The sequence below is a fragment of the Pagrus pagrus genome, assembly GCF_965226575.1.
Source record: "Pagrus pagrus genome assembly, chromosome: 4".
In the NCBI taxonomy this organism is placed as follows: Eukaryota; Metazoa; Chordata; class Actinopteri; order Spariformes; family Sparidae; genus Pagrus; species Pagrus pagrus.
In genome coordinates, this window is record NC_140188.1 from 23,862,378 (window position 1) to 23,887,523 (window position 25,146).

Sequence of the window (25,146 nt, forward strand, 5' to 3'; positions counted from 1 at the left end):
CGGTATTCCCCTTTAAAGCTGCCGGATGTTTGAGCCTCACTGAATAGAATGATGTATGTGCAGAGTTTGACATTAGAAGGCTGTTTTCACATTCATTGTTGAAAGTGTGAATTTTCTCTGTGCTCATTAAAACCTGATTTTAGGAGGCGGGCCTACAAGCGTGATTTGTGACATCACAAATAGTTTGGAAGCCAATCCTGCTTCAGTATTCAGCATACACAAGTGTGATGTGGAAACCTGAAGCCTCCAGTGCACATACACTCAGTGCCCAGCAAGTAAACTTGAAAAGAAAAATATTTGTGTATTCATTTATTCTGGAATATCTAATGAGGGAGAGGGCAAAAACCATGTGAGACAAACGTTAGAGACTTTCTGTGTATGCATTAATATGTGTGTGGAGGGGATTGTTGTCTATTCATATGAGAGCGCACGCAGAATGAAAAGAAATGACTGAAGGATACTGTGTTTATTGTGCTGTGCATCAATGTCTCGGCTTCTGCTGTTGTATGCAATAATCGCGTTGAAGTGATTTCACACTGTTCGGCCTGGCAGCTTATCCAAGCCATTAAAAGCAGGATGCAGCATTTATGCACCAACTCTTAAACAAAGCACTCGAGTAGCAGACATTATTATCTATAAAATGAAAAAAAGAAAAAAAAAAAAACTAAATCCCACTGTGTTGGCCTGACGTGGCTTATCTTTGAAACCTGGTTATTATAATCCAGATGACTGAAGTTGTCCTCTCTGAAAGGCTTAAGATAAACTAAAAGGCAAACACATCAGCTCCCTAAGTGTGCCACACTTCCTCCACCTAATTTCATCTCCGCGTCCTGTCAAAGTGTACAAGGCCCGGCCTATTTTACTGACGTGAGAGTGCCACCTGCTGATCTGAAGCACGTCCAGCATCCATCTGACGTCTGCTACAATGGCCCCAATGTGTCGTGATGGAAACAATTAACCTTTTATAGGTAAAAGAGCAGCTTCAGCTGGTTTACAGCAATTTATTATGCTAATTTTCACTGTTTATTTTAAAGCTCTTTAATCACCAGGGGAAGGGAAACTGTGATATTATAGGCTGAATGGACTGAATTCACCAAGTGTGTAATTGCCAGTGCCTAACATGCAGCCTGTTAATGATGAAGGAGCTGAGGTGATGTTCCATTTCTATAAGGTACATGGTACAGGAGGAGATATGAATGTAGGGCCAGGAGCAGCCGTGAATAAACTCAGGAAAACATAACTGGAAGAGGAAGAAAATGGGAAGAAATGGCTTTTCTTTTGCACACAAACACACTTGCTTTTGGAGGAAAGACAAAGGATTTTGGCCACTGGTAGAGATGTTTCTTTTCAGATTATATGTCTAGATACTGATCATATTTCACACCTTAAGCTGGGGAAAGGGGGAAAAAAATCCCTGGATGCTTTGATAATCTTGTTAATCTTGACACTCAACGAGTAATAAACTTTCTTAATGTCTGTATCTTCTTCACAAAACACACAGAGGCACACACACACAATTTTATGTGCATTTTTATAGTGTACCTATTAAATGCACCGCTCAATGCCACTCCTCATAATCTCCACCACGGTGCATGGAACAGCAGGCACTTAAGATAAAATAATGATTTACAGTGAATGTCAATACGCACCTAATTGCATGCGGTAAGTTTAAATGATTGCACTTGAGTGTACTGCCTGTCCCTCTGCATGCTATTGTCTAATCCTGCCGGTGATATAAAAGAGTCTTTTGTTTTCATAGGGAGAGGAGGGCTTGGTTGCTTGGCAACACAGCATGCCGAGAAAGTTAACAAACAAAACGAACCAATAGTAATAACAGTAATAACAGGAAGAATGATAACTATAAACTTTGTCATCATTCTTCCAATCAATATCAGTGACTTGTTTTTTTCCTATTAGTGTATTTCTCATGCATCATAAAATGTGCGAATCACATTAGAAGCATTGAAATTGGGGGAATATGTCATCATGATGTGTGTGTGTGTGTGTGTGTGTGTGTGTGTGTGTGTGTGTGTGTGTGTGTGTGTGTGTGCAAAGATTCTGATTTCACAAGGAATTTCACCACGTGTGACAGTAACGAACACGTCATATATCAAATTGCAACTTTCGCTCGAAAAATGAGCATGGTGAATTGACTTATGCTATTTCCTCCAAAGCAAAAATCACAATAGCTGATGAGCCACATACTCCCATTTATTAATGTGACACTCAGCCAGGATTGTTCCTCCCAGGCGTGTCTCAGTGTGGGCTTTGCTTTATCATCTAATGGCTTGCCACCGAAAGAGAAAAGGTCATTAATAACGTTGTAGTATTTGCATTTCGCTTTGCTGTCGTTTTCATATTGCCCCTCTGGTTATTCGCTCTGTTTATGACACGAGGGGGTTCACTTCTGTGTATGGATATTTCTGTTTGCAATATAATTGGAAATTATGACAGAGGGTGAAGAGCCCTCTTTCCACTGCTGCCTGGCTTTAGTATATCATGTATGTCATCAGTGAGAGAATGCGTATCAATTTTCCATCTTATCTTAACTTATCCTCCAGCTGTTTCACATGAAGCTATAATGGATGTGAGACAGCAGCTGAGGAAATGGATGCTCACTGTCTTCAGTACCTCGTGCCACAAATAGATTCAAACATACCTTGCATGCATTTAATACCTGATCAGTATGAAACAATATTTCCTCAAAAGCATTATTAGGTAGCTAAAGCTACAGCACCTTAGCCCATCATGAAGCCGGAAATCAATTTCAATCTGTCTAGGAGGCTGAGAACTGAATCGGCATGTGAGGCCGGATGTGACTGGGGATATTTGTTTTGTTACTTGTTTTTAATACATTTTTAATAACCTACTTCTTTAATCTTCATGGATCTGGTTGCATAAGCTTGGTGATGTGGTGCCTAAAGAGTTTTTAAGAAGTCAGGAAATGTCATATAAGAAGCGACAAAAGTCCACATAGGGAGGAGATTTTGGTGGGTGAATGGGCCAAACACACAGGATAGCAGGTTTTAACTTACCAGTAGTTGACTTTATTTTAATTTTTACCTCCACCAGCGAGGTTATGTTTTCCGTTTGGAGCCTCTCAACTCTGTAAATGATAGTGATGAAACAGGATATTGAGGTCAGCTTGCTCTCGGTCATCATGCAGCACAAACGTACGAGTCAAAGTTGAAAGAAATTCACATGTGTTTACTTTGCCCCCACAAAAATCGAATGAACTGATTTCACTGTAAGATGTCACTTGTTATTCAAAGTTTCTTTGCCCGGCTGCTCCCTTAAAAGTGAACAGCGGGCTGAAAATATATTCTTCGGCAGGTTGTTTCGGCATAAACGGGGCGAGGCAGTCTGGAGTGTAAACTGATTTAGGTGGCAGTGAGTGTGAGAGTGTAAAAAGCATGGTGCACTGAGGGCTACAGGAGATGATGCTCAGGCTCCTCTCATGCACCTAATAGCTGCTGAGTGACTTAAAGGGAGGCGCTAATTCGAGGGATTTATCACATGATGGATGGGAGCCGATGTGCTAAGAGACCTATGAGGGCCCTAGACAGCAGTCATAAATCTTGGTTCATGCATGAAACCACAAACATATTTGCATCTCTCATCTCTCCACATGAAATTAGCTGTAAAATGTGATGGAACAGAGCAGAGCCCATTCCACGGATCACTAGAGGAGGGATAGGCATTTTCAACCCAATTTCTGCAATCTAATTTGAGGACTGGCTCGGACTCTGAAGTGGAGTGGTAATGTTGATGCATTACTCACACGGAAGTGCACTGTCACATCAGGTCGATGCCGTCTTGGTCGGCATGTACAGAAACAAGATAAGTAAATTACAGATGTGGAGGAGCTGATGATGACAAATTATTCCATTTTTGTTTCTCATTTTAGAGAGAAACTGGGAAATGTGTGTATCTCTATTGATCTATTGTGTGTGTATGTGTTCACTGGAAAAAGTTTGCATGCCTCTGTAATTGGTGAAGCGCTTGGCAAGGTATTGTTCTCTTTCAGTAACTCCGTCAGGAAATACAGGTAGCAGCCGTATGTGGAGGAAACAATGTTTTCCGCATTCCTTGTGCCATTTGTCTTCTTGATGTGTGATATTACTTAGCAACCGTATTGAAGTGCAAGTGTTGTCCCGTATCGATGTTGATGTATCAGCTGCAAGTTATGTTTTATTGTGAAATGAGATTTTGTTGTTGTTGTTTTCACATGAAACTAAAATCTCCAAAACATCTGATCTCCTTTAACTTGTCCATAACACTTTCCAAATTATATTATTGATTCTTTTTGATTTAATTGTCTTGTTTCTGTGAATTACCTCTATTTTTACAGTTTTAAACAATAAGGCTGTTGTATAACATGTTGCTATTTACAGTTTCTCTATCTACTGTCAATCAAATCCTAAATGAATGCTTGTATGTTCGACCCCATGCAGGCCTACGTGAGAGGAAAAAGTCAGAAGAAGAAGAATGGATCACTTGGTGTGGTAACTTTTGAGAGCAAAACCTTTGCTTTGCAATTGTGTGCACTTTTACAAAATTGTCTTCGCCTTTATAAATTATTTGAGATTCTATTTGTGTGCAATCGGAAAAATAATTAGAGTTTATTTGCAAAGTTTTAAGTTTGAATGCCTATTTAGAAAGACTGGAACATTTTATAATCGCACAGAATGAATTCCAAAAATTTCCGAAAAATATTTCATTTATAATGCCTCTCTGCATTTGTAAATTGCCTCAGCATGATTAGTTATTTTATGTTAATTCAAATTTTGACTTGATTCACCTCACCTTTGCTCTGCAGGATGGTTCTTCTGAAACCGTTCAAGCTTAATGGACAGTGTGCCCTTTTTTTTTACAGAAATCATTGTAGAAAAGAAAAGAAAAGAAAAGAAAAGAAAAGAAAAGAAAAGAATCGGTTTTAACAGTACATGTAAAGTGCCTATGAGGTTTCCAAAAGGAAGAAAGATATTATTCTTGTTGATTTCAGTAAATGATTTTGGTAACTGACAGCAGCATTCAGTCAGAGTCAGTGAAGTTGACGTAGCCAACAGGAACAACATCATGTGCATTGTCCTCTGTCTCAATTATCTCAAACAGTCTTGGAGAGGGGCTTTGTAATATTTGTTGAAAGCCTCAGAGTTTAAGATCAAAATTTAAACAATGTAATTACTTGTTTGAAAAATATGTTTTTGTGGAGCTGCAGGTCTCTTGTAAAGGAGATAAAGTCTGAAATTGACATAACAGGATTTATGTTTGAGTTGTTGAAATGAAACCATGTGAACCAAAGAAACCCTACAAGATTTATTTCCATGTGAGTGTTTATGATTAAAGCAGTCAAGGTGTTTGTGTGGATACTAAAATGTAATTGCTTATAAAAGGACTACAATCCCTATTTTACATCCTGAAGTGTAATTTTCAGACGTATGCCTCCCAAACAGTCAGATCAGAGGCACAACTCCCATTCTGTTTCTTCCTCATCATGTCGAAGTGGCATATAATTAACTACCCCTGAGCCTGGGGTTCAAATTAAGATAAATGGGCAATTTCAATGCAATTTCAACTTTCAAATATTTTGAAGGAGTCTGTAATTGACACAGTAGGTGCACGCTGGCACTAATGCAAAGAGGAAATAATGTCATGAACCCCTTTGATTGTGGTATTGTAGCTACCCTACATCTCACTATAAATACACTCCACAAATACATTTCAATTCCTCACTTTGCAGGTCTCTCATTACCTTATGCTCCAACAGCTTTCTCATTCTCCTGCCCAGATCCATCACTTATCTCCACATAAGTGCTGAACGTTTGTGTTAAATAGCATGCCAACAGAACACAGCATGTTCATTTGTCTCTACTAAAGAAAAAAAAAACACGTAAAATGCTTCAGTAAATAAACACCTGGCTGGTAAACTGTTGGATAATTAATGTCACACCTGATTTCATTTTTCATGCTGTTGTTTTAGTCCATAGATGTTAATTACTTTGGGTTCTCATAAGGATTCACCTCACAGTGGGAGGCTGCTTTTAAAGTTTTACAAGCACCCACTTTACTGAACATTAAATGTGGGTGTGAGGAGAGAGGGAGTCGTGGTACTGTTTGCTCTACGGATCGTTAAAGCTCTTTGACGATAATTTCTGATTTGGTGTCATAGAAATAGAAATTTACTTGGTTTTGTTTTGTTTACCTTATCGTTGGTGCTTCCCCCGAGTCTTATTCATTATGTGACTGACAGCGTATCATGGGCTTGCAATTGAGCAGGTCGCTAAATTTGGAAAGTTTGTCAAATGAGTTTTATTTATTCAAAGTACTTTTCAGAAAGTGTGCAAACATCTGACGTTGTTTGTGTTTGACAGGATGACTCACTCAGATTAAAACAGAGACTTAAAAAAAGAGAAAAGAAAAGAAGAAAAAAGCCCACAGTGGTTTACAGTAGAGGATGGTAACTCTTGAATAGCCGTTGCAACTGCTATTCTGGTACAGGACCTCAGTCATCACACAGCATTATACGCATTTCTAATTACTAATAATTAATTACTTTCGGTTCGAGGGTAATCAACATTTTCTCTAATTCCAGTTTAGCAGACTTTTGAAATAGGTTGAAAGACCATTTCTAACCAACACAATACTGTCTCCAGATTTTAGGTTCGTTTTTTTTTTGGATAATAAAGGAAACCTATTGTGCTTTTTCCATTTTTTTCCTTTCTGTGTTGTACACAGGTTCCTGTGTATGTAAAAGATCTTGAAAGTAAAAAAGGTCAAAGTCCACACCAACAGAAGCTCCTCTCTCCCACAAAAAACACTTCTCCTGAAACGCCTCGTCTGTAGCCTCACCCTTAATTCTGTGACTTTGTGGCATCACACCTCGTCACAGTGTCATACATTTGCATAATTAATGCCAAGCGGCTAGTTTGGTAAGTAAAAATTGATATAGCACAGTTGCTCTGTTGTTGTTAGCAGGGCTGGGTCAGGCATGTGCAAGATACAGGTTGAATACAGGTTGAATACAGTGTTGCAGCACTGGACAGTATGAGAAAACTGATGTGTTTTTTGAGCACTAAAGCATTTTAACCTATTCTACTGTAGCAGTAACCCAAAATAAAATTATGAACCTGAAAATGAGCATGACTTGTCTCCTTTAGAAATCTTGTCCTTAATTATGCGTTGTCTTAGGCCACTAGAGGACAAGAGGAACAACGAACGACTTGATGTAATTATTATGTTTAATTACCTGACTACTACAATTTGTGCTGTTGATGATGTCTACATTATGAAGTGATTTGTTTTACAACATTTGTAATTATGTTAATGTCACTTATGTATTTTTTGATTTAATGTTTTTTTTCGCTTTTTTTAGAAAATCAACATCCCTCAACAATTGCGCTTTTTTTATCATGAGTGCATGAGAAATGAATGGAGACAATTAAATTAAAGTCTTATTTTCACCTAATTAACAACAATGACTGCTTTGCCAAACCCTGCGGCCACAGTATCAGCATGCTGTCATGAGACAAGAATTAAATATATTGGGCTCCAGTACCTAAAGCAGTAATCACTGAACAGCAGAAGCACCAAGAACAGCAGTATCTGCAACATGCACTACTAGTTTCAGTTCAGTAACTGCAGGACACAAAACACAGAGGCGTTGTCACACTATAAAACATTTGTATTCAATAAAAAGGAAAATTCTCTTATATTCTTCCAAAGACATTAGGCACATTTCTTTTACCTTAAAGCTGCAACAATACATATTTTTAAATAAACATTGAAATAACGATGGTGATATGAAAGGTGTCACAAGCCCTCAGTGTTATATTACAACTCTTTTGGCCTCAACACTGTCAACCGCCTTGTTTACAGGAACAACGCGTCAAAAAAATTTCAATACACTACCTGCTCAGCACCAAAAGGCAAAAAAGATATCAACTGTAGTGAAAAAGAAGAACTTCAAGCAAGCTAGTGATTCAAATTTGGGAATTTGAGCTGCAAATGGAAGCTCATGTGGCTTCTATGTTAGCTGTTATAGCTTACTGAGTTAAAAAATGTCTGTCTGTCTGTCATGTTGTTGTGGAGTTCTTCTGCCCCCAGGTGGTAACAAATAAATTCCTGCCCCTTTAAAGAACAGGTTGGTCGGTCCCATGTGAGGAGATTTTTTTCCCACAGAATTCAATAGAAGAAGAAATATAGAAAGCTGCACTTTTAATTGTGACAGAGAATTTCTACAGATATTGATAGTTTCACTTAAGTAAATGATGTGAGTATTTTTTTTTTTCTAATAACTCTTGAAATATATGTGCATGTGAGTATTTTTTCAATCCCTCGCCACTTCCACCTGCCAGTCCTTCATCCAGTAGAATCGCCTCACCTGCTCACACTCTCCACTCACCTCCTTCCCATTACCTTACTAGCACTTCAGTGGATTTTTGCCTTAGCCTTACATGTTTTGTGTACCCTGCCTGGGTTTTGGTCCTTAGGCCTTTTCTCAAGGAAAGATTCTGGATCATTATCTCTGCCTCCATTATTATTGTTTTTGTAAGATTTAAGAGTATTCCCTTCAATATGACAGTGGCCCAGACACAGATACCTTTGATTAAATATGTTGTTATATTGTGAGGAGAGCCCAGACCAGTACCTGTGAGGAGTCAAATCTTATCACACTATCACAAACCAAAGCTTGCACCAGAATCTCGGACGCTCTTCCTCTCGGTATTCAATTCTGACCAGAAATTCGCTCTGGTCAAAAATAATTCTACAGCCTTGTTGTGATTTTCTGTCTACGCTGCACAGAGAATAAAACTTATCTCGACAATACACAGAACTGGACCTGAAGGATTTTTTCCCTCCATGTTGTCATTAATAAAAAGTAAATTTACAGTTAATTAAACTTTAGTTGATCGTTATTTCACTGATAACATACAATGGGATTCTTTATGAAGCAATTGTTTATTGTAGAGTTGCAACTGATGCTTATAATACTGTGCAAACCATTACTGTGTAGTTCATGTGTAAACAGTATTTGGATGATAAAGTTGCAACTGATGTTTATAAACCTTTATAATTGCTTTATTTGTAAAGCATTTCATTGTTTAACTATAGTTTAATTAACCATACATTTACCTGTTTTTTAACAGCAGTTAATGGGTATTGTTTTTTTCAATGTGATTAATAAGAGCCACATCATTTGATTAGACACTTTTTTAGGATTTCTACCATTTTTGACACGCTTTCTCTTTTGTGCTTTTATTTTGAAGCCCATCTACTGGATGACGTCAGAGGAACGGTTAAAGTCCTCGGTCCTTCCTCGAGGTCGTGAAGAAATCCCGGCCGGTCGCTCAGCTCTGTGACATGGCCTCCCACTGAGGTCTCACACCACCTCTCATGACTCTGTCCGCCAGGGCTCTCCAGCTGTGTGTTTATGTGGGCTGTCTTCTCGCCATGGCGGTGACACTGTGTGTTCTTCTTATACTTGTTGCCTCTGTTCAAAACTCCGGTGAGTAGGCTGCACCCAGCTGTATCTGCCACTGCCATTATGTGTGATGACAGACACCAAAAGCCGCTCATGCATCTACTTTCAGTTCCCTGTTACATATTTTATGCTTTGAACATTGAATGGGACTTTCAAAATAATGGTTGCATGTTATAGAAGCACTGGGTCAATAGTACAACTGTGTGTGTGTGTGTGTGTGTGTGTGTGTGTGTGTGTGTGTAGATGGGACCCTGCACTTTGCCTCCTACTACAGAGACCACATGGTGCTGCAGAAGTCTCCAGAGAAAGCTGTGCTGTGGGGCTACGGACCCGAGGGTGCTCAGGTCACCCTCATCCTGTCAGGACCCGGCAACCAGAGTAGCTCACCAGTCACTGTGACAAAAGGTGAGTGCAGCCAGGTGGGAAGTTTACTGCTGACATCGACAGGGTCCCTGAATGGAGGCGGAGGCCACACGGAGTGAATCCATACAGCGGCAGATATGGCAGAGAGGGACCCTTTTTGTGTACGGGAGCTTTTGCTTTGTGACCACTGTTTGAACACAGAATCAGCTTCTCAAACATTTCTCTTAATAAATTATAATTATGCATTATATTTACAAGCTACATGTTTCTGTCGGGTCCATTTTACTTATACAGACCAATATCACAAACCCCTGGTAGGGTTACAGCGGTATTGCTACTGTTGTTAATGAAACTTACCCATACGGTACCCAACAGTAGTTAAATGTACTGTATCAAAAGTACTTTTCTGGTAGATAATTGTACTTATAATATCAAAAGTACAAGGCAAGGCAAGATATACAGTGGATATAAAACGTCTACACACTCCTGTTAAAATGACCAATGAGACCAAGCCAAATCATTTTAGAACTTTTTCCACCTTTAATGTGACCTGTAACCTGTACAACTCAATTGAAAAACAAACTGAAATCTTTTAGGGGGAAAAGTAAAAATTAGAAAACTAAAATAATGTGGTTGCATAAGTGTGCACACCCTTAAACTTATACTTTGTTGAGGCACCAGCAGATTTTATTACAGCACTCAGTCTTTTTGGGTAGGAGTCTATCAGCATGGCACATCTTGACTTGGCAATATTTGCCCACTCCTGTTTGCAAAAACGCTCCAAATCTGTCAGATTGCGAGGGCATCTCCTGCGCACAGCCCTCTTCAGATCACCCCACAGATTTTCAATCCGATTCAGGTCTGGGCTCTGGCTGGGCCGTTCCAAAACTTTAATCTTCTTCTGGTGAAGCCATTCTTTTGTTGATTTGGATGTATGCTTTGGGTCGTTGTCGTGCTGAAAGATGAAGTTCCTCTTCATCTTCAGCTTTCTAGCAGAAGCCTGAAGGTTTTGTGCCAACATTGACCGGTATTTGGGACTGTTCATAATTCCCTCCACCTTGACTAAGGCCCTAGAAAAACAGCCCCAAAGCATGATGCTGCCCCCACCATGCTTCACTGTGGGTATGGTGTTGTTTTTGTGCCAAACTTACCTTTTGGAATTATGGCCAAAAAGTTCAACCTTGGTCTTATCAGACCATAACACATATTCCCACATGCTTTTGGGAGACTTCAAATGTGTTTTTGCTCAATTTAGCCGGGCTTGGATGTTTTTCTTCGTAAGAAAAGGCTTCTGTCTTGCCACCCTACCCCAGACGTATGAAGAACACGGGAGACTGTTGTCACATGTACTACACAGCCAGTCCTTGCCAGAAATTCCTGCAGCTCTTGTAATGTTGCTGTAGGCCTCTTGGCAGCCTCCCTAACCAGTTTTCTTTTGTCTTTTCATCAATTTTGGCAGGGCATCCAGTTCTTAGTCATGTCACTGTTTTCTCCACTTGATGATGACTGTCGTCACTGTGTTTCATGGTATATCTAATGCCTTGGAAATTCTTTTGTACCCTTCTCCTGACTGATACCTTTTGACAATGAGATCCCTCTGATGCTTTGGAAGCTCTCTGTGGACCACGGCTTATGCTGTAACATGAACTTTATTATTTGGGGTTAATCAGAGGCACTTTAAATGATGGCAGGTGTGTACTGACTCCTATTTAACATGAGTTTGAATGTGATTGGTTGATTCTGAACACTACACTAGATAACATTAGTTACTTTGCAAATTACATGTTGCATCAGAGCCAAAGTAGCACATTTTTTATTTAATTTATTTTATCGAAGGTCATATTACAAACTGATAATGCTAATCACAAAAATGATGAATATCGGATCCCATAATTAGTCAGACCAATAATCAGTCGACCCATAGTATACAGTATATACATACATTTATATACTGTATACTAGGGGTCGTATAAGTAAGTAAAGTAAAAGTACATTGTACGTGTTTACTTTTACTTGTACTTTTGACACTTCAGTACATTTAATAATAGATACTATTCGTATGGTTGACCCCAAATAAATATTTTAACATAATATCTTTACTTATACTTAAGAATGACATTTGGGTAGTTTATACAACACTGTGTATATATATTGCATATTATGGGTCTACTGTTTATCAGCCTGGCTGATAATCAGATCAGACATTATTGGAATCAGTGGTATTTCTTTTTTTCTTTTTTATCTGAGTACAGTACTTGAGTAAATGTACTTAGTTACATTCCATCACTGGAATCCGTGGTATAAGAATTTGATGATGATCATACCAGATACATTTACTTATCTACAGTATTGAATTCTATGGTTGAAGTGCAATTAAATATATATATTTCAAGTTTATTACAGTTTCATGTCTATCAGGACTTAATATCTTGTAAAAATCTTAATAAAGCATTTGATCAACCAAAAAAACTATTCTGTTTATATTCCTTTAAGGGTCATTTTAACTGGTAATAATAACAACAATAATAATTGTGTTATATTGTGAAACCATGAGATAATTATCTTATTGTGAAAATCACATACCCTTTGCAACCCTAGTCCTCAGTTCAAAGGGCCCAAATGAGTTTAAAGTCTGTCTAAAGTCCATTTATCACACACTAACTTTCCAGGTATCTGGCGTGCCACTCTTGACCCTGTTGAAGCCGGCGGTCCCTACACTGTCACAGCGCTCACCCAGGGCGACAAAGCCACTCTGACAGATGTGCTGTTTGGAGATGTTTGGCTGTGTGGGGGGCAGAGCAACATGTGCTTTCAAACATCTCAGGTAGGCCGAGCCAGGTGAACACCTGTCCGTCTTTCTGATGAGCTCATATATGTTGTGTGCTGTATAGGGCTGCATAATTAATCATTAATATTATCTAAATCACAATATGGCCAACTGCAATATTCAATCAGTGCAATCAATCAATGCAGAAAGGACCATGTGGTGCAACCATAATACTGTTCATACAGTATGTTCAGTACTGTGCAGTAGTGTTGCAACGGTATGAGATTTTGATGGTACGATATCTCATAAAATGTCACACTTTTAGAGTATCACAGTATACATTACACAATTATTATAATTATTTTTATCGATTACAATGACCCATAACAAAATAAATACAAAAATATTTTTTGGGGTGAAGAAACTTTTTTTTATAATTTCAAAAATATACTGTCCTCCTGACAGACACAAACTTGAACTTAACATGAACTTGAACTATAATTTTTTATTTTTTTAGCATTCTATACAAAAAGACATTTTTTTTGCTGTGTATTTTTCTTTTTTAAAGTTTATTGTTTAATGAACTCTCTTTATTCATGATTTATACATTCTCCAACAGATTTTCAATGCATTAGAGGAGCTGGCCCTCGCAGCAAAGTATCCTCATGTGAGGACTTTTATGGTGGCCTTGAACCAGAGTGAAACTGAGCTGACTGATTTGATTCAAGTGCAACTTCCTTGGTCTGTGCCTACAGCAAGTAAGTCAAGGTTTTATTTACTCAAGAGTTATTTAAGGACTTTAAAGTTTGCAGCTAAATGTGTTGGTTTGGGGTATTGAACTGCAACTGAGATGTTATAAATGCACATATAGCATACATTTCTGAATGCTTGTTACTGTTTGTTATGATTACAGGACAAATAATAAAATAAAGAACAATTATGCTGTTTGTTTATGGGCGTACTACCATCTGTTTGCATGGTGCTGATGACTGATTAACAGACAGGTGTATTTCCAGGTCATGTGGCAGGCTTCTCTGCAGTGTGCTGGCTCTTTGGACGTTACATGTACGAGAACCTGAAGTACCCCATAGGACTGGTGGAGTCCTGTTGGGGAGGCACCCCTGTCGAAGCTTGGTCATCTTCCAGGGCACTGCAGCAGTGTGGACTAGAGCCAAGTCAAGACAGGTAAAGATATGGCACAGTTGAGCTAAGCTGCCTGCAGCCTGATATGTATGGTAACTGATTTAGGGCACTTAACAATAACAAAGAAAACTTGGCATGCACTAACTGTGAAAATCTTATCAGTCCTAAAGAGAAAAATTCTGTCTTGTGGAATGCGATGATCCACCCGCTGCTCAACATGACCATCAAAGGAGCCATCTGGTACCAAGGTAAGACTACCTGCACAGGTAGCAGATGTTCGGTATACCATGGATCCAAGTACCTTTTGTTCTTTTGAATTCCTTTTTAGAAACACGTATTAAAAACAAAACAAAAAAAAGAAGTAGGGGCGCCAATTAGCTCAGTTGGTAGAGCGGGCGTACTATGTACAGAGGCTTTGTCCTCACTGCAGTGGCCCCGGGTTTGAGTCCAACCTGTGGCCCTTTGCTGCATGTCACCCCCCCACCACCCCCCCAATCCAAGAGGTGGGGGCTTGACCGCACTTTAACCCAGGCTTAAGCAGCACCGTCTGGCAAACCTACATCTGACGGTCTTGTCTTGTAAATGACCACATCTGGTCAACAGACCAGGGGATCAAATGACTAAAAGATACACTGACCATCATGCATCTATAATTCTTGTCTCTCCTCCAGGTGAAGCAAATGCAGCTTATCATCAAGATACATACAACTGCTCCTTCCCCGCAATGATTGATGACTGGAGGATGGCGTTTCACCAGGGCTCAGGGTGGCAGACGGCTCACGACTTCCCCTTTGGATTTGTCCAGGTATGTTGGTATTATAGTTTTAATTTGCATGGACTATCCTTTTGCAGTATTGTAGATGTAATCAATGATTTCCTTGTACTCGTAGCTGTCTACTTACAAAAAAGACTCCACAGACGACAGCTTTCCGAACATCCGCTGGCACCAGACAGCAGACATCGGCTTTGTCCCGAATCCCCGCATGCAGAAAACTTTCATGGCTGTGGCTATGGATTTACCAGATGAATCCTCCCCCTATGGCTCGTAAGGACCGTGTTTATGCATTCCTAACATTTGAACTCAATTTACGTAATTAACTGAGACAGTGTTAGGGCTCAAAAACAGATTGGTGTCTATTGTGGTAACATAAATGTCATTTTTGGCGATGCTGGATTGCTGCCAGACTGCCCGTTAATACACGTTCATACCTACCTCTGTGAGCCGCAAGCAGGACAGAAAACTGTTTTTTGACCTCAGTGAAAAAGTCATTTTTTAAAGGAGAAACACCAAACAATATGGACTGAAGGACTCCTTCATGTGAAATTAACTTTTAACTTGAATGTTGCGGTGCAGGAAGCCAGTGCTATTTTTGACGACCGTGACAGGTTTGACCTGATTCCATTCATGTTGAGTATGTTTATGAAGAGTTTTGCCGGAGGACTTTTAATGGGAGCAAAGAGCTCAAATCACACCTGTTCAAATCTTTCTCGCTCTGGCTTCCAGTTAGTCTTTGGATGGATTTTTAAGATCCTTATAAACATCCATAAAACTTTTTAATGGACTTGTGCCTGATATGCTGCCAAGGCACAGTAAGTCTCTGGCATAATTCTCATATCTACAGACTTCCTTAATGTACCGAAAGCTGAAAGAACAGCAGGGAAACAGCTTTCTGCTGTTTTTGTCTTTATTACATCTGATTATGTGATTATTTTCATTTCTAAGTGATAAGCTCTTTTTACTTTTTACTGTATTGACTTTCAACCTCCCTATCTGGTCTCACCATCTGTCTCATCATGGAGTGATTTTATTTTTCTTTCAGGATCCACCCCAGAGACAAGCAGGATGTAGCCCACAGACTGACACTAGGAGCTCGGGCAGTGGCCTATAATGAGCCGGACGTGCCCTTCCTTGGACCTTTCCCCAACCTCATCCTGTCCACTCCAGCGTATATCAACATCACCTACAATCAGACCGTCTCTGTCACACCGTCTAAAGACATCTTTGAGGTAAGGCTGGTTAGTCAGTGCCAGTTGTGTCCCATAATAACGCACTGGCTTTGTTAACCAATGCTAACAGATAACCACTATCAGATAACAGTTAGATGTAGTTGATGTTCGGTCTGATGATCAATAAACTAATTTCTTGCTAAACAAACAACACAAAACATCTATTTGTCTTTTTCTAAGATCTGTTGCTCGAGGATTAAGGCTCCATGTGGGCATAAATCTCGCTGGATTGAAGTTCCCATCATGCAGTGGGGTCGGACCACTGTCCAAGTATCTGCCAAAGTGTGTGAGTTTGCTGATGAAGTAGCTGCCATCAGATATGCATGGAGAGACTGGCCCTGCAAGTTTAAAGCCTGTCCAATCTACAGCTCCAGTGGGATTTTACCTGCACCTCCTTTCATTATCAACCGCTACCCACCCAAAGGAAACGTTTGGATAAGTTACTGAACCGGCAACTGTAAGAAGACAAATTGATAAAAGCAAGTGCCTTTTTTTTTCTTGAGATGAAAATACGCTGCCTGGACGGATGTCGCCAGAGTTAAGACAATTGATGACAACGTAAAAGTGATGCTGAGATAACTGTAGCTAATGTTTGTGTTTTTCAGAGATAGGGTTTTTTTTTTAATTCAACAGTCTGTTTTGTGTTACCAATCAGTCTCTGAGGAAACTACTTTTTCATGATTAGCAGAGGTGGAAGTAACTAACTACAGCTACTCAAGTTACTGTAAGTCATTTTTTAGGGGACTTGTATTTTATGAGTATTGTTTCAAGTCTGTGATTTTTAATCATACTTAAGTATGCATTACACCATGTAATCTACTTATAATCAAAATTGAGTGCTGAGTACGATTTGAATTAATATCTAAACCTTTCATATACATTTTGTACCCAATAAGACTATCCAATCACAAACGGGCCAGTGAAAACCCTGACATGCGGACAAAATAAACAAAACTGTGCAGCAGGCGCACGTCTGAAGAGGTGACCGTGACCACCGAGCAGAACAGAGCAGGAGCTGGGAGGAAGATTTAGAGAAACAGAAAGCATTTTGATTGAATGCTGCTATTGATAACGCATTAAACATCAACAGTTTAAAGTAACTAATACTCTGAGTAGCATTTGAGAAGAATACTTTGTACTTTTACTCGAGTATTATTTTAATACCAGTAGTTAATAATTACCCTTTACTTGTAATTGAGTAATAATTCAGGAATGTAACTGTACTTGTACTTGAATACAGATTTTCAGTAATCCTTCGTCCACTTATCATCAGTCTGCCTGGTACAACACAAAGCTTACTGGAGCTTAGAAAGGCAGATAGGTCTGTACATATAATTTTGGTTTCATGTGTTTATCCTGTATACAATCACTGCTGTTACAACCACTGCTAATATTTGCTGGACTACATGAATGTAGATCATTGTGACAAATGTGTTTTTATTTGAATGAAACTGTGGATTTTGAATTATACAACACAAATAAGCCTCGAGTACAATTTTGCACAAATAAATGACAAAGCAGCTGCTAAGTGTATGTGGGTGTGTTACATTCAAAGCTGATGCTTTTTATTTCAAAATAAAACAGATGGAAATGCGATGAAGTTATTAATCCACAATAATCTACTTGTTTCAACAACTGCAGCTTTAAATACCAACAGGATTATAGTGTACCATGTACCGACACACCAATTAGTAAAAAATATTATACTAATTACATTTCAAACATAATGTCACCCGACACAGGTGTTGGGTTTATGTTGCTATTGGCACATTAAGCACACAGCTAACTAACCAACCACATCCAGTATATTAGCATAAACCATGCTAGCACATATCCCCGGGTAATACAGTCTGGGATCGCTTGAAGATGACATACTGAGTTATTGAGCCAGGCAGGGAAAGGGGAAAAAACAACATTGTAAAAAAGAATGAAAGTTCACGAGGGTTGTGGTCATGTTTGACCTTGATTTCAGCTGCTGTAATATGAGGTAGAGGGCTTCATGGTCGGGGAGGTCAGGTGGTGCTGATGAGAGGAGCTGGGAGACTGTGGTGTCTGTCCTGAGGAAAGAGACGGATAAACAAGAGAAGACGAGTCACTAGCTGCATTTACATGAACCCTGATATAATATTCCACTAACAATCACAAAAAATGGCTCATGATCAATTGGAAGAGACTGGTCCAACCCCCCCTGATGAGAATTAATTTTCACTCGAGCATAGGGAAAAATATTTGCGCCTTAAAACCTTGTGTCTCTCCGGGGGGGGGGGAGACACAAGGTGTAAATCCCATGGACGACATATCACTTACCAATACTTTCAAGTTATAATTGGTCTACCCGTCGCTGACCGGAGCACTTTTTACCACAATTGGGTTACTTTGGTTAGTAGTAAGGCACCTAGAAAAGTTGAGATTCTGTCTCAGTACTTACAACTTTGTCGAAATGGCATTTGCCGAATTTACAAGAATTCCGTGCTGAACTGTGAGTCATCGTGTTTTACAAACTGTAAGATGTGTACACTTACTGATAAACAAAGAAATATTAATTTATAAAAGAAAGATTTAAAAGGGCACTTAGTGTGTCCGCCTGAAAAAGAACAAACGAAATTCCATTCAAAAATCTTGTCACTTTAAAGGTGGCTGTGTCTTGTCAGCAGATTAGATGCTTCACATCTTGTCAGATCAATTAACATATTGCATTTAAACAGAGTCAGAATGATTTCAGTCTGGTTGAAGAAATACTGTCCATGCAGCTACTTTCAATGCTCAATTGCTTTGAAATCCTCATGGCTTGTTACTCTTGTAAGAGGAGTGCACTTATAGTTTTCAGATAACCTAGACACTTTCATTTATGATATGTTGTTTACAGCAGAGGCCTGGAGGAGCAGCTGCTGGGGTAAGGAAGGTAATTCACACACACTCGAGCAGAGAAAAGTATAACTTAGCAGCTTCACTTTGCTCACACATTTTGACAGCAGTTATCAGGGAACAAGACCGTTTTTACTTATTTCCCCACCACGAGAACTCTAACCCAGCTGTTCAACCTAAGGCTCCACTGGTTTCTAAATGTTTGACACATCAGCTTTAATGCTCCTACATTACTTGTGAAATGTTTGGTTGTACGGTACATGCAATAATCAGGGTTTCTGTAAATGTAACAGACAAAACAAAACATCACAGGAGTAATAAACAGTACCACAAAGCTAGAAACATCTCCAGTATGGAAGAGTGATATTTAACCAACCTGTTATGTGCTCCGTCTTGATGTTCTCATCAAAGCCCTGGTGTCTCTGGTAGGCCTCAAAGTTGACCGAGGCATCGTCCTCCGATAGGCTGTGAGGAACCTGGCCGTCACCAGGGCGACACACCTCGAAACGTATCCATCGGTAGCTAAGGCAACAAAATTTTACTCATCATCTGGGAAAACAGGTTGCAAAAATTGTCGCAGTCTATAATAATTATTGTAATTAAATGACCCATCTGTAAAAATCCCTCATAGCTTGATGGTTACCACACTACCTACAGTAGGTTCTTGTTTAAATAATGTAAACTTTACATTACTAAGCACAGTAAGTCATCTGCTTTCCAAAGTAAACAGTCCAAAAATCTAAAATGTTGTAAAAACATGAAAATACATCTCCTTCTTAATCTCAGAAGATTCTAATAAGTCAGAAAAGATGTGATGTGCATGTCGTGTTCTCAGTGAGAGCTTTGAATTTACTTGCTGCATTTGCGAGCTCCAGGACAGCTCTGGATGAGATTCTGGATGGTTGGGTGTGAGAAGCCGAAGAAGTCAGCTCCTGACGGCACGATGGGCACCACAGACTTTGAACTAAGAGAAGGACGCATCAAAAGAGTTTTTCAAAGTGATCAAATACAGTTGACTTGGCTTTTATGAATTAGTCTGATAGTGGACTAACATCAAACCTCGAAGCACAAAGCCTTTATGTTGTTTGTTAATTAAAACCAAATACCCCAATCAAACACAACCAATCCAAGGCTTTGTGGTGAACTCTGGTACCTGACAGACGCGATGGCCTTCAGTAGATTGGAGTGGCACGTCAGGGCAGAGGAGGCCGCGATGGCATTCTGAGGATCGTCTTCAGGCACAATCTCAAACTGGAGGAATATTATAGAATAGCATGTGTTAGTAAAGTTTACTCAAAACCATCGACTTTCAGGTATTCTGCACCTTCTATAGTGGCAATTTTGTCATGTGACACCAAGTTTAAAATATCTGCATCTTTCTACTGCATGGACAGGCCCGTTTGATGCAAGGGCCATCTTTCCAGTCATTAAATACTTCTTTAAACATTGAATTCAAGGACTTTCCATGCCCAATTCCGTCATGTTCAAGGACGCTTCTGTGTTGTTACAACACAGAAGTTTTATAATTAGTTGATGAAACCGGCAGGCTCTACAGAAGCTCTCAGACAAAACTTAAAAAGAGAGAGAGGATGTGTGAATAGGTCTGTGTGTGTGTGTGTGTGTGTGTGTGTGTGTGTGTGTGTGTGTGTGTGTGTGTGTGTGTGTACCTGTGGACCTGTTCCCCCATCCTTGATTTGGCAGGTGTAGAGGCACTGCTGGTCGGGGTTTTTCATGCTGGCAAAGACTCGTGTGCTGCAGAATCCCACTGGGTAGATGGCACACTCATCGTGGAACAACATCCTGTCTGTGATGATCTGGAGATCAGACAAAAGGTTGCATTCAGCTCTCTATCAGCATTTTGTTGTGTTACAGACTCCATATTTATTTATTGAACCACCACCTGCCGGACAGTTTGACTTGTCACAGCATGACGAGAGCATGTGTGCCTGACAATATAAGTGACCATGGTGATAATAAAGCTACAGCAAGTGAGTGAAGCCACACACTGACCTCTCCCAGACTGTAGACTGTTAAACCTCCTAGTACGATGGGGAAGACGGGACGACCAGACGAGTCCAGAGGTATGGGCTGCACCAGCTTCCGAGACCCGTCTGCCAACTTTCTCTTCTTAGACATCTTCTTTGGAACTGAACAAACACAAGACAATAAAATAAAATAAGAGGCCAGCTGTCTTGTAAAATTAATTTCATGTGTCATGTTATCTTATTCCAGCACTCACGTTCCTCTTTTCCATTTTCCCTGCCTCGCTCTTTCCTTTCCTTCTTTGGTTTTTTAAGCGGTCCGTCTTCCCCTGTTGACACCATTGACACCAGGTTGTGCCCCCCGGACAGGCCCGAAGCCCCTGCAGGACCTGAGGTCAATGCCACAGGCGGCACAGGCGGATGGGAGCTTGAGCTAGGCGTTGGCAGTATCTCGCCCTCTGACAATGACTGGTACTGCAACAGTGACTTCAGTAAAAACCTGCAAATGAAAAGGAACACTAATGTGATTCAATCATTTGGGCCAAAGTTGGATGAATGTGAAAGTCCTTGCTGGACACACCAGTTGTTCAAAACCATTTTTACACGTCTACTCACCTCCGCTCCTCTTTCGCTCTCAGAAACTTTTCCTCTAAGTGGGCAACTTCATCACAGAGAGCTGCATTTTCCTGTGGGTATCAATCAATCTTTACAATATCATACTGAGTGAACCTACAAAAAAACTAGTCACAGCTTTAAAAGAATGAATAGTTTGCTCACAAATATCATGGCCCGGGCAGTTTTGCGCAGTCTAAGGTACTTGAGCCTGTACTTTTCGTTCTGGTTTTTTCGCGGACCTCTCTTCATGTTGGTCTTACGCTCGGAGGAACTGGCAGGGGATGGGAAGGCAGGGGCCGAGGCACCTGAGCCAGAACTAGAGATGGTGTTCTGCTGTGGGGATCCTAGGAAAGACTGGGCGGTGAAGGCCTGCAGGGCCTGCTGCCTCTCCTCATCAGTCTGTGAGCGAACAGAGGAGCAGAGAAAGACAGAGATCTGTTCTTGGGTCCCACAAGTACCTGAGGCTAATGCTCGTGTTGCCTTCAGGATGATGGATGACAATATACAGAACAAAATAACACTGATGGAGCTTACAGTTAAACTGCTGTATGACAAACGGTGAAAGTTACAGAAAACAAAATGTGCACGGGGTCTTCAAAATGAAAGAAAATGAAATAAAGTAATTATTTGTGCACTGAATTTATCTATAGTAGGATTCCCTTTTTATCATCTTTTCAAACTGAAACACAGATCCACGAAAAAAATGTTGAATCCAGGTATGCATTAGTCAAAATGAGTCGTCTGATATGGCTCCAAGATCCCGCTGCTGACCAATATTTAACACAGGCCCGACACCAATCAACTATGAGCTCAGCTTTGATGGTGTAAAAGTAGTAAGATGTGTAGTGGTTACTCTAATTAGATATAAGGAGTGATAAATGATGTTGAAATCTAATTTTCTAAATATATTGTGTCTTTCCTGATTAAACCAGGCAGTGATGTGTATCAAACTGCAGTTCTTGTGTGAACAGCAAAAGAGAAAACCAATTCTTGACTCTTAGATGCATTGTGATTCTCTTTTGAAAGATTATTTCTTAATGCAGGAAAGGAAAGTCAACAATAGGAAATTTTACACCCAACTGACATGATGATCCCCCATAACAACTCTGCAAAACCGGGCTGAACGTTCCTCACAGTTGAAGCAACTGGATGGTGAAACGTAACGGACATAAACATGTGCGTCGTGTTTCTGTTGTAAGCTCGGCTACTTCTTGAGTTTAGGTGAGGATGGCTGATCGTGAGCGAAGGTAATGGAAGTAAATTCATCTGTTTATTTTACATATGGATCATTACATATATGTTTTAAAAGTAACAAGTGGTCATACCGTGAGGAAAAAAAATATTTTTTTAATTTAATTTTAAAAATTCTGAAAGTTTTGATGCATCAATAGCCGTATCAGAAGTGCATTGTAGCCCTCTAAATCAAATCATAATGTGCTGAGAAATTCCCACCCCTACCAGAATCCACGACCAGTAGTCAAATGCATTTTCAGTACTATATTCATATAACTCACCAGCAGTGCAAAGACTCCGTTTCTGTTCTCAATCCTCTTGAATCTCCTGCTGCCTTTTTGTGTCTGAAACATAATGTGAGACTGACGCCAATGCATGGGCCTGGAAAAGCCAAATTTGACTGCCAAAAGCTGGGGGGAGTCAATTTAAATGAATTCTACTATTATCAGATATAGCAGCCATAAGGCCTCTGCGCCTGGGCACAGAGCAATCCTTTGTTGTGTCTCTTTTTAAAAATGTGAAATGAAGTCAAAGAAGCAGGATGGAAAACATGGAGAAAGAAAAGTAGTAAACAGAAATACAGATGAATGCATGTCCTGTGGCAACCTAACTCAACACATGTGCGAAATGGAGGTGCAGGCTTTTAAACTCGACAGCAGAGGTTGCTGTTAGACTGAGTCTTAAACATCCTCCTTACCTCACGGTACATGACAGCCTCCAGGCTTGACTTTGCACTGCCAATGAGAGAACAGCAAGATGAGCGAAGTATAAATGTAAATTCAGGAGTAAGTTTGCAGTCTACTTCAGAAATTGAGACAAAACTGAGCCGTCAGCGAACACTTAGAAAATCCATCCTGACTGCTTCAAAACCTGGCTTAACAAGTGAGCACATGAGCTCTTAGATGTATCGTAAACTGAGAGATTTGCTGTACTTCGATTGAACAAGTCCCCTGTCGATGATTCTCTGTTTTATCTCCTTTATGTGCATGGGACGTCCAGCTTCTTCCAACACAATCTGCATACAAATAAAGAGACACACACTAAAAATCATATTTCATGATAAACGGTAAATGTTATTACTAACACCAGAGTAAGAAGAATGAATGGCGGATACCTGTGCAGCATCGAGCCATGTGAGGTTGGGCTTCTCTGCAATTTCACTCTGTGGTTCACTGCAAATAGAAAGGATCTGTATAATCCAGTGTAACATTGATTTCCTGGCACTTTTAGAGAACATATTCATCCATATTTTTAAAATTAGTAGTAAAACTGTACCAGGAAACTAAGAATGGCATGCAAATGAAACGTGGGAGGTATTGTGTTTATCGTTTGATACCAAATTGATCTTTAGTCACAAAAACATTAATGATAGAGTCTAGAATCGCAATAAACTTTGCCACTGTTGATTACGAGTGGCATTTAATCATAGTATTAAATATGAGTTGCATTATAATTTCATTTTCTGTAAGCACTGTAAACACTTCACCCACTGACAGAGATTTTCATTTGGGTACATACAGATAGGATGCTCTTCTCTATAGCAATCACACTGTGTAATCTAAATGAGTCATGGATTAAATCTTGCACAGTTGTCTATATATAAGCAGTGAGAGTACGCTTTCTAAAGTATGACACAGTAATAACATGTTTTAAAATGACAACCTCTCCAGAGTTTCAGCAGTCCCAGACAGACTTGCAATGCTGTCCAGAGCAGGAAACAGAGAGTAGTTCCCCTGCCCATCAGCCTCCATCTCAGACTCAAACGTGTTGAGTGACTCCATAGGAGACAGGGACCTGCACAGAGAAACAGCAACAACACATGTATTACCTTCTGCCTTCAAGAACCTCATACACTGAGCCACAATAACACCAGCAACACTGAGGCAACACACGCACAGATATCTGACTATTGTGTTATGGTGTAGTTAGCTAACACTTGCTAACTGTTCATAGCGGCTAAGACGTAATATATAGGAGTAACGTTTAACTAGAAGCAAATACTTACACCTCAGTAAAACTGCAACAAACCAGCAACCCCACTTGTTCAGGTCGTGCTCTGGCTTGTTTATTTCCGTGAGTCAACCGGAACCTTCGGTCGTCTTAATCGCATTGTTTACATACCGAGTGGCTAAATGCTAACGTTAAAAACCAAGCAGCAGCCATGTCTGCATTAAGCTATACTGTGGAGCTGTATACAGAAAAAAGGTAAGAAATGTGGTTCAAAATGTGAGTTTCTACGGGAGAAATATACACGTATGTAAAAATAAATATAGACGATAAAGGAGATCGGTAAAGGAAGTGGTCGGACATTATAACTGAGCGCACCTTCAGCGGATACGGAAGCCCTAAAGGGCCATGCATTCATATATTTGATTTCCTCCGTTTTCCTGTGATAACAAGTTAATTTCATTTGTTTTCTCGAGATCTCGAATTATTATCTCGAAATAACAACTGCCGTTTTCCCGAGATAACGATATAATTAATTTGAGATCTTGAGAAAACAAAACGATAGTGTAGTATATTAAATCATTGCAGGAAACATCATTCAGTGTAGCAATGTCAGAGGAGCAGGAGCATGTCGATCACCATGTCACATATCTTTTCAATCGAGGCCTGACACAGGCTGAAATAGCACTATGCCTTGCTATTACAGATAATATACACATTAGTGTGTGTAATCTAAAAAG

At 39.8% G+C, this 25,146-nt stretch overlaps 2 protein-coding genes across 3 annotated transcripts; one reads left to right on the forward strand and one right to left on the reverse strand.

Moving 5' to 3' along the window:
* Positions 1 to 9,336: 9,336 nt before the first annotated feature.
* On the forward strand, positions 9,337 to 17,360 carry siae (sialic acid acetylesterase). The gene is made up of 10 exons (XM_084350116.1): positions 9,337 to 9,508; positions 9,728 to 9,889; positions 12,517 to 12,671; positions 13,234 to 13,372; positions 13,631 to 13,799; positions 13,920 to 14,005; positions 14,429 to 14,562; positions 14,648 to 14,802; positions 15,578 to 15,764; positions 15,945 to 17,360. The coding sequence occupies exons 1-10, from the start codon at positions 9,397 to 9,399 to the stop codon at positions 16,209 to 16,211; spliced, it is 1,566 nt and encodes a 521-aa protein (XP_084206242.1). The 5' UTR covers positions 9,337 to 9,396; the 3' UTR covers positions 16,212 to 17,360.
* Positions 17,298 to 24,760, reverse strand: tbrg1 (transforming growth factor beta regulator 1). Of its 2 annotated transcripts, XM_084350114.1 has the most exons (15): positions 24,465 to 24,760; positions 24,122 to 24,253; positions 23,574 to 23,631; positions 23,392 to 23,474; positions 23,157 to 23,193; positions 22,741 to 22,803; positions 21,389 to 21,625; positions 21,227 to 21,297; positions 20,869 to 21,110; positions 20,640 to 20,776; positions 20,297 to 20,443; positions 19,783 to 19,880; positions 19,483 to 19,593; positions 19,006 to 19,151; positions 17,298 to 17,821 (listed from the first exon to the last, which is right to left on the reverse strand). In XM_084350114.1, the coding sequence occupies exons 2-15, from the start codon at positions 24,238 to 24,240 to the stop codon at positions 17,733 to 17,735; spliced, it is 1,638 nt and encodes a 545-aa protein (XP_084206240.1). In that variant the 5' UTR covers positions 24,241 to 24,253; positions 24,465 to 24,760; the 3' UTR covers positions 17,298 to 17,732. The 2 variants fall into 2 exon arrangements, with proteins under 2 accessions (XP_084206240.1, XP_084206241.1); XM_084350115.1 differs by lacking the exon at positions 22,741 to 22,803.
* Positions 24,761 to 25,146: the final 386 nt, after the last annotated feature.

Coding starts and splice junctions, on each gene's coding strand:
- siae (XM_084350116.1), top strand. CDS start 9,397: ATGACTCTGTCCGCCAGGGCTCTCCAGCTGTGTGTTTATGTGGGCTGT. Junction 14,803..15,577: donor GAATCCTCCCCCTATGGCTC/GTAAGGACCGTG, acceptor TTTTTCTTTCAG/GATCCACCCCAGAGACAAGC. Junction 15,765..15,944: donor CGTCTAAAGACATCTTTGAG/GTAAGGCTGGTT, acceptor TCTTTTTCTAAG/ATCTGTTGCTCGAGGATTAA.
- tbrg1 (XM_084350114.1), bottom strand. CDS start 24,240: ATGGAGTCACTCAACACGTTTGAGTCTGAGATGGAGGCTGATGGGCAG. Junction 23,475..23,573: donor CATGGCTCGATGCTGCACAG/GTATCCGCCATT, acceptor ATTTGTATGCAG/ATTGTGTTGGAAGAAGCTGG. Junction 19,594..19,782: donor AAGGCCATCGCGTCTGTCAG/GTACCAGAGTTC, acceptor TCCTTCTCTTAG/TTCAAAGTCTGTGGTGCCCA.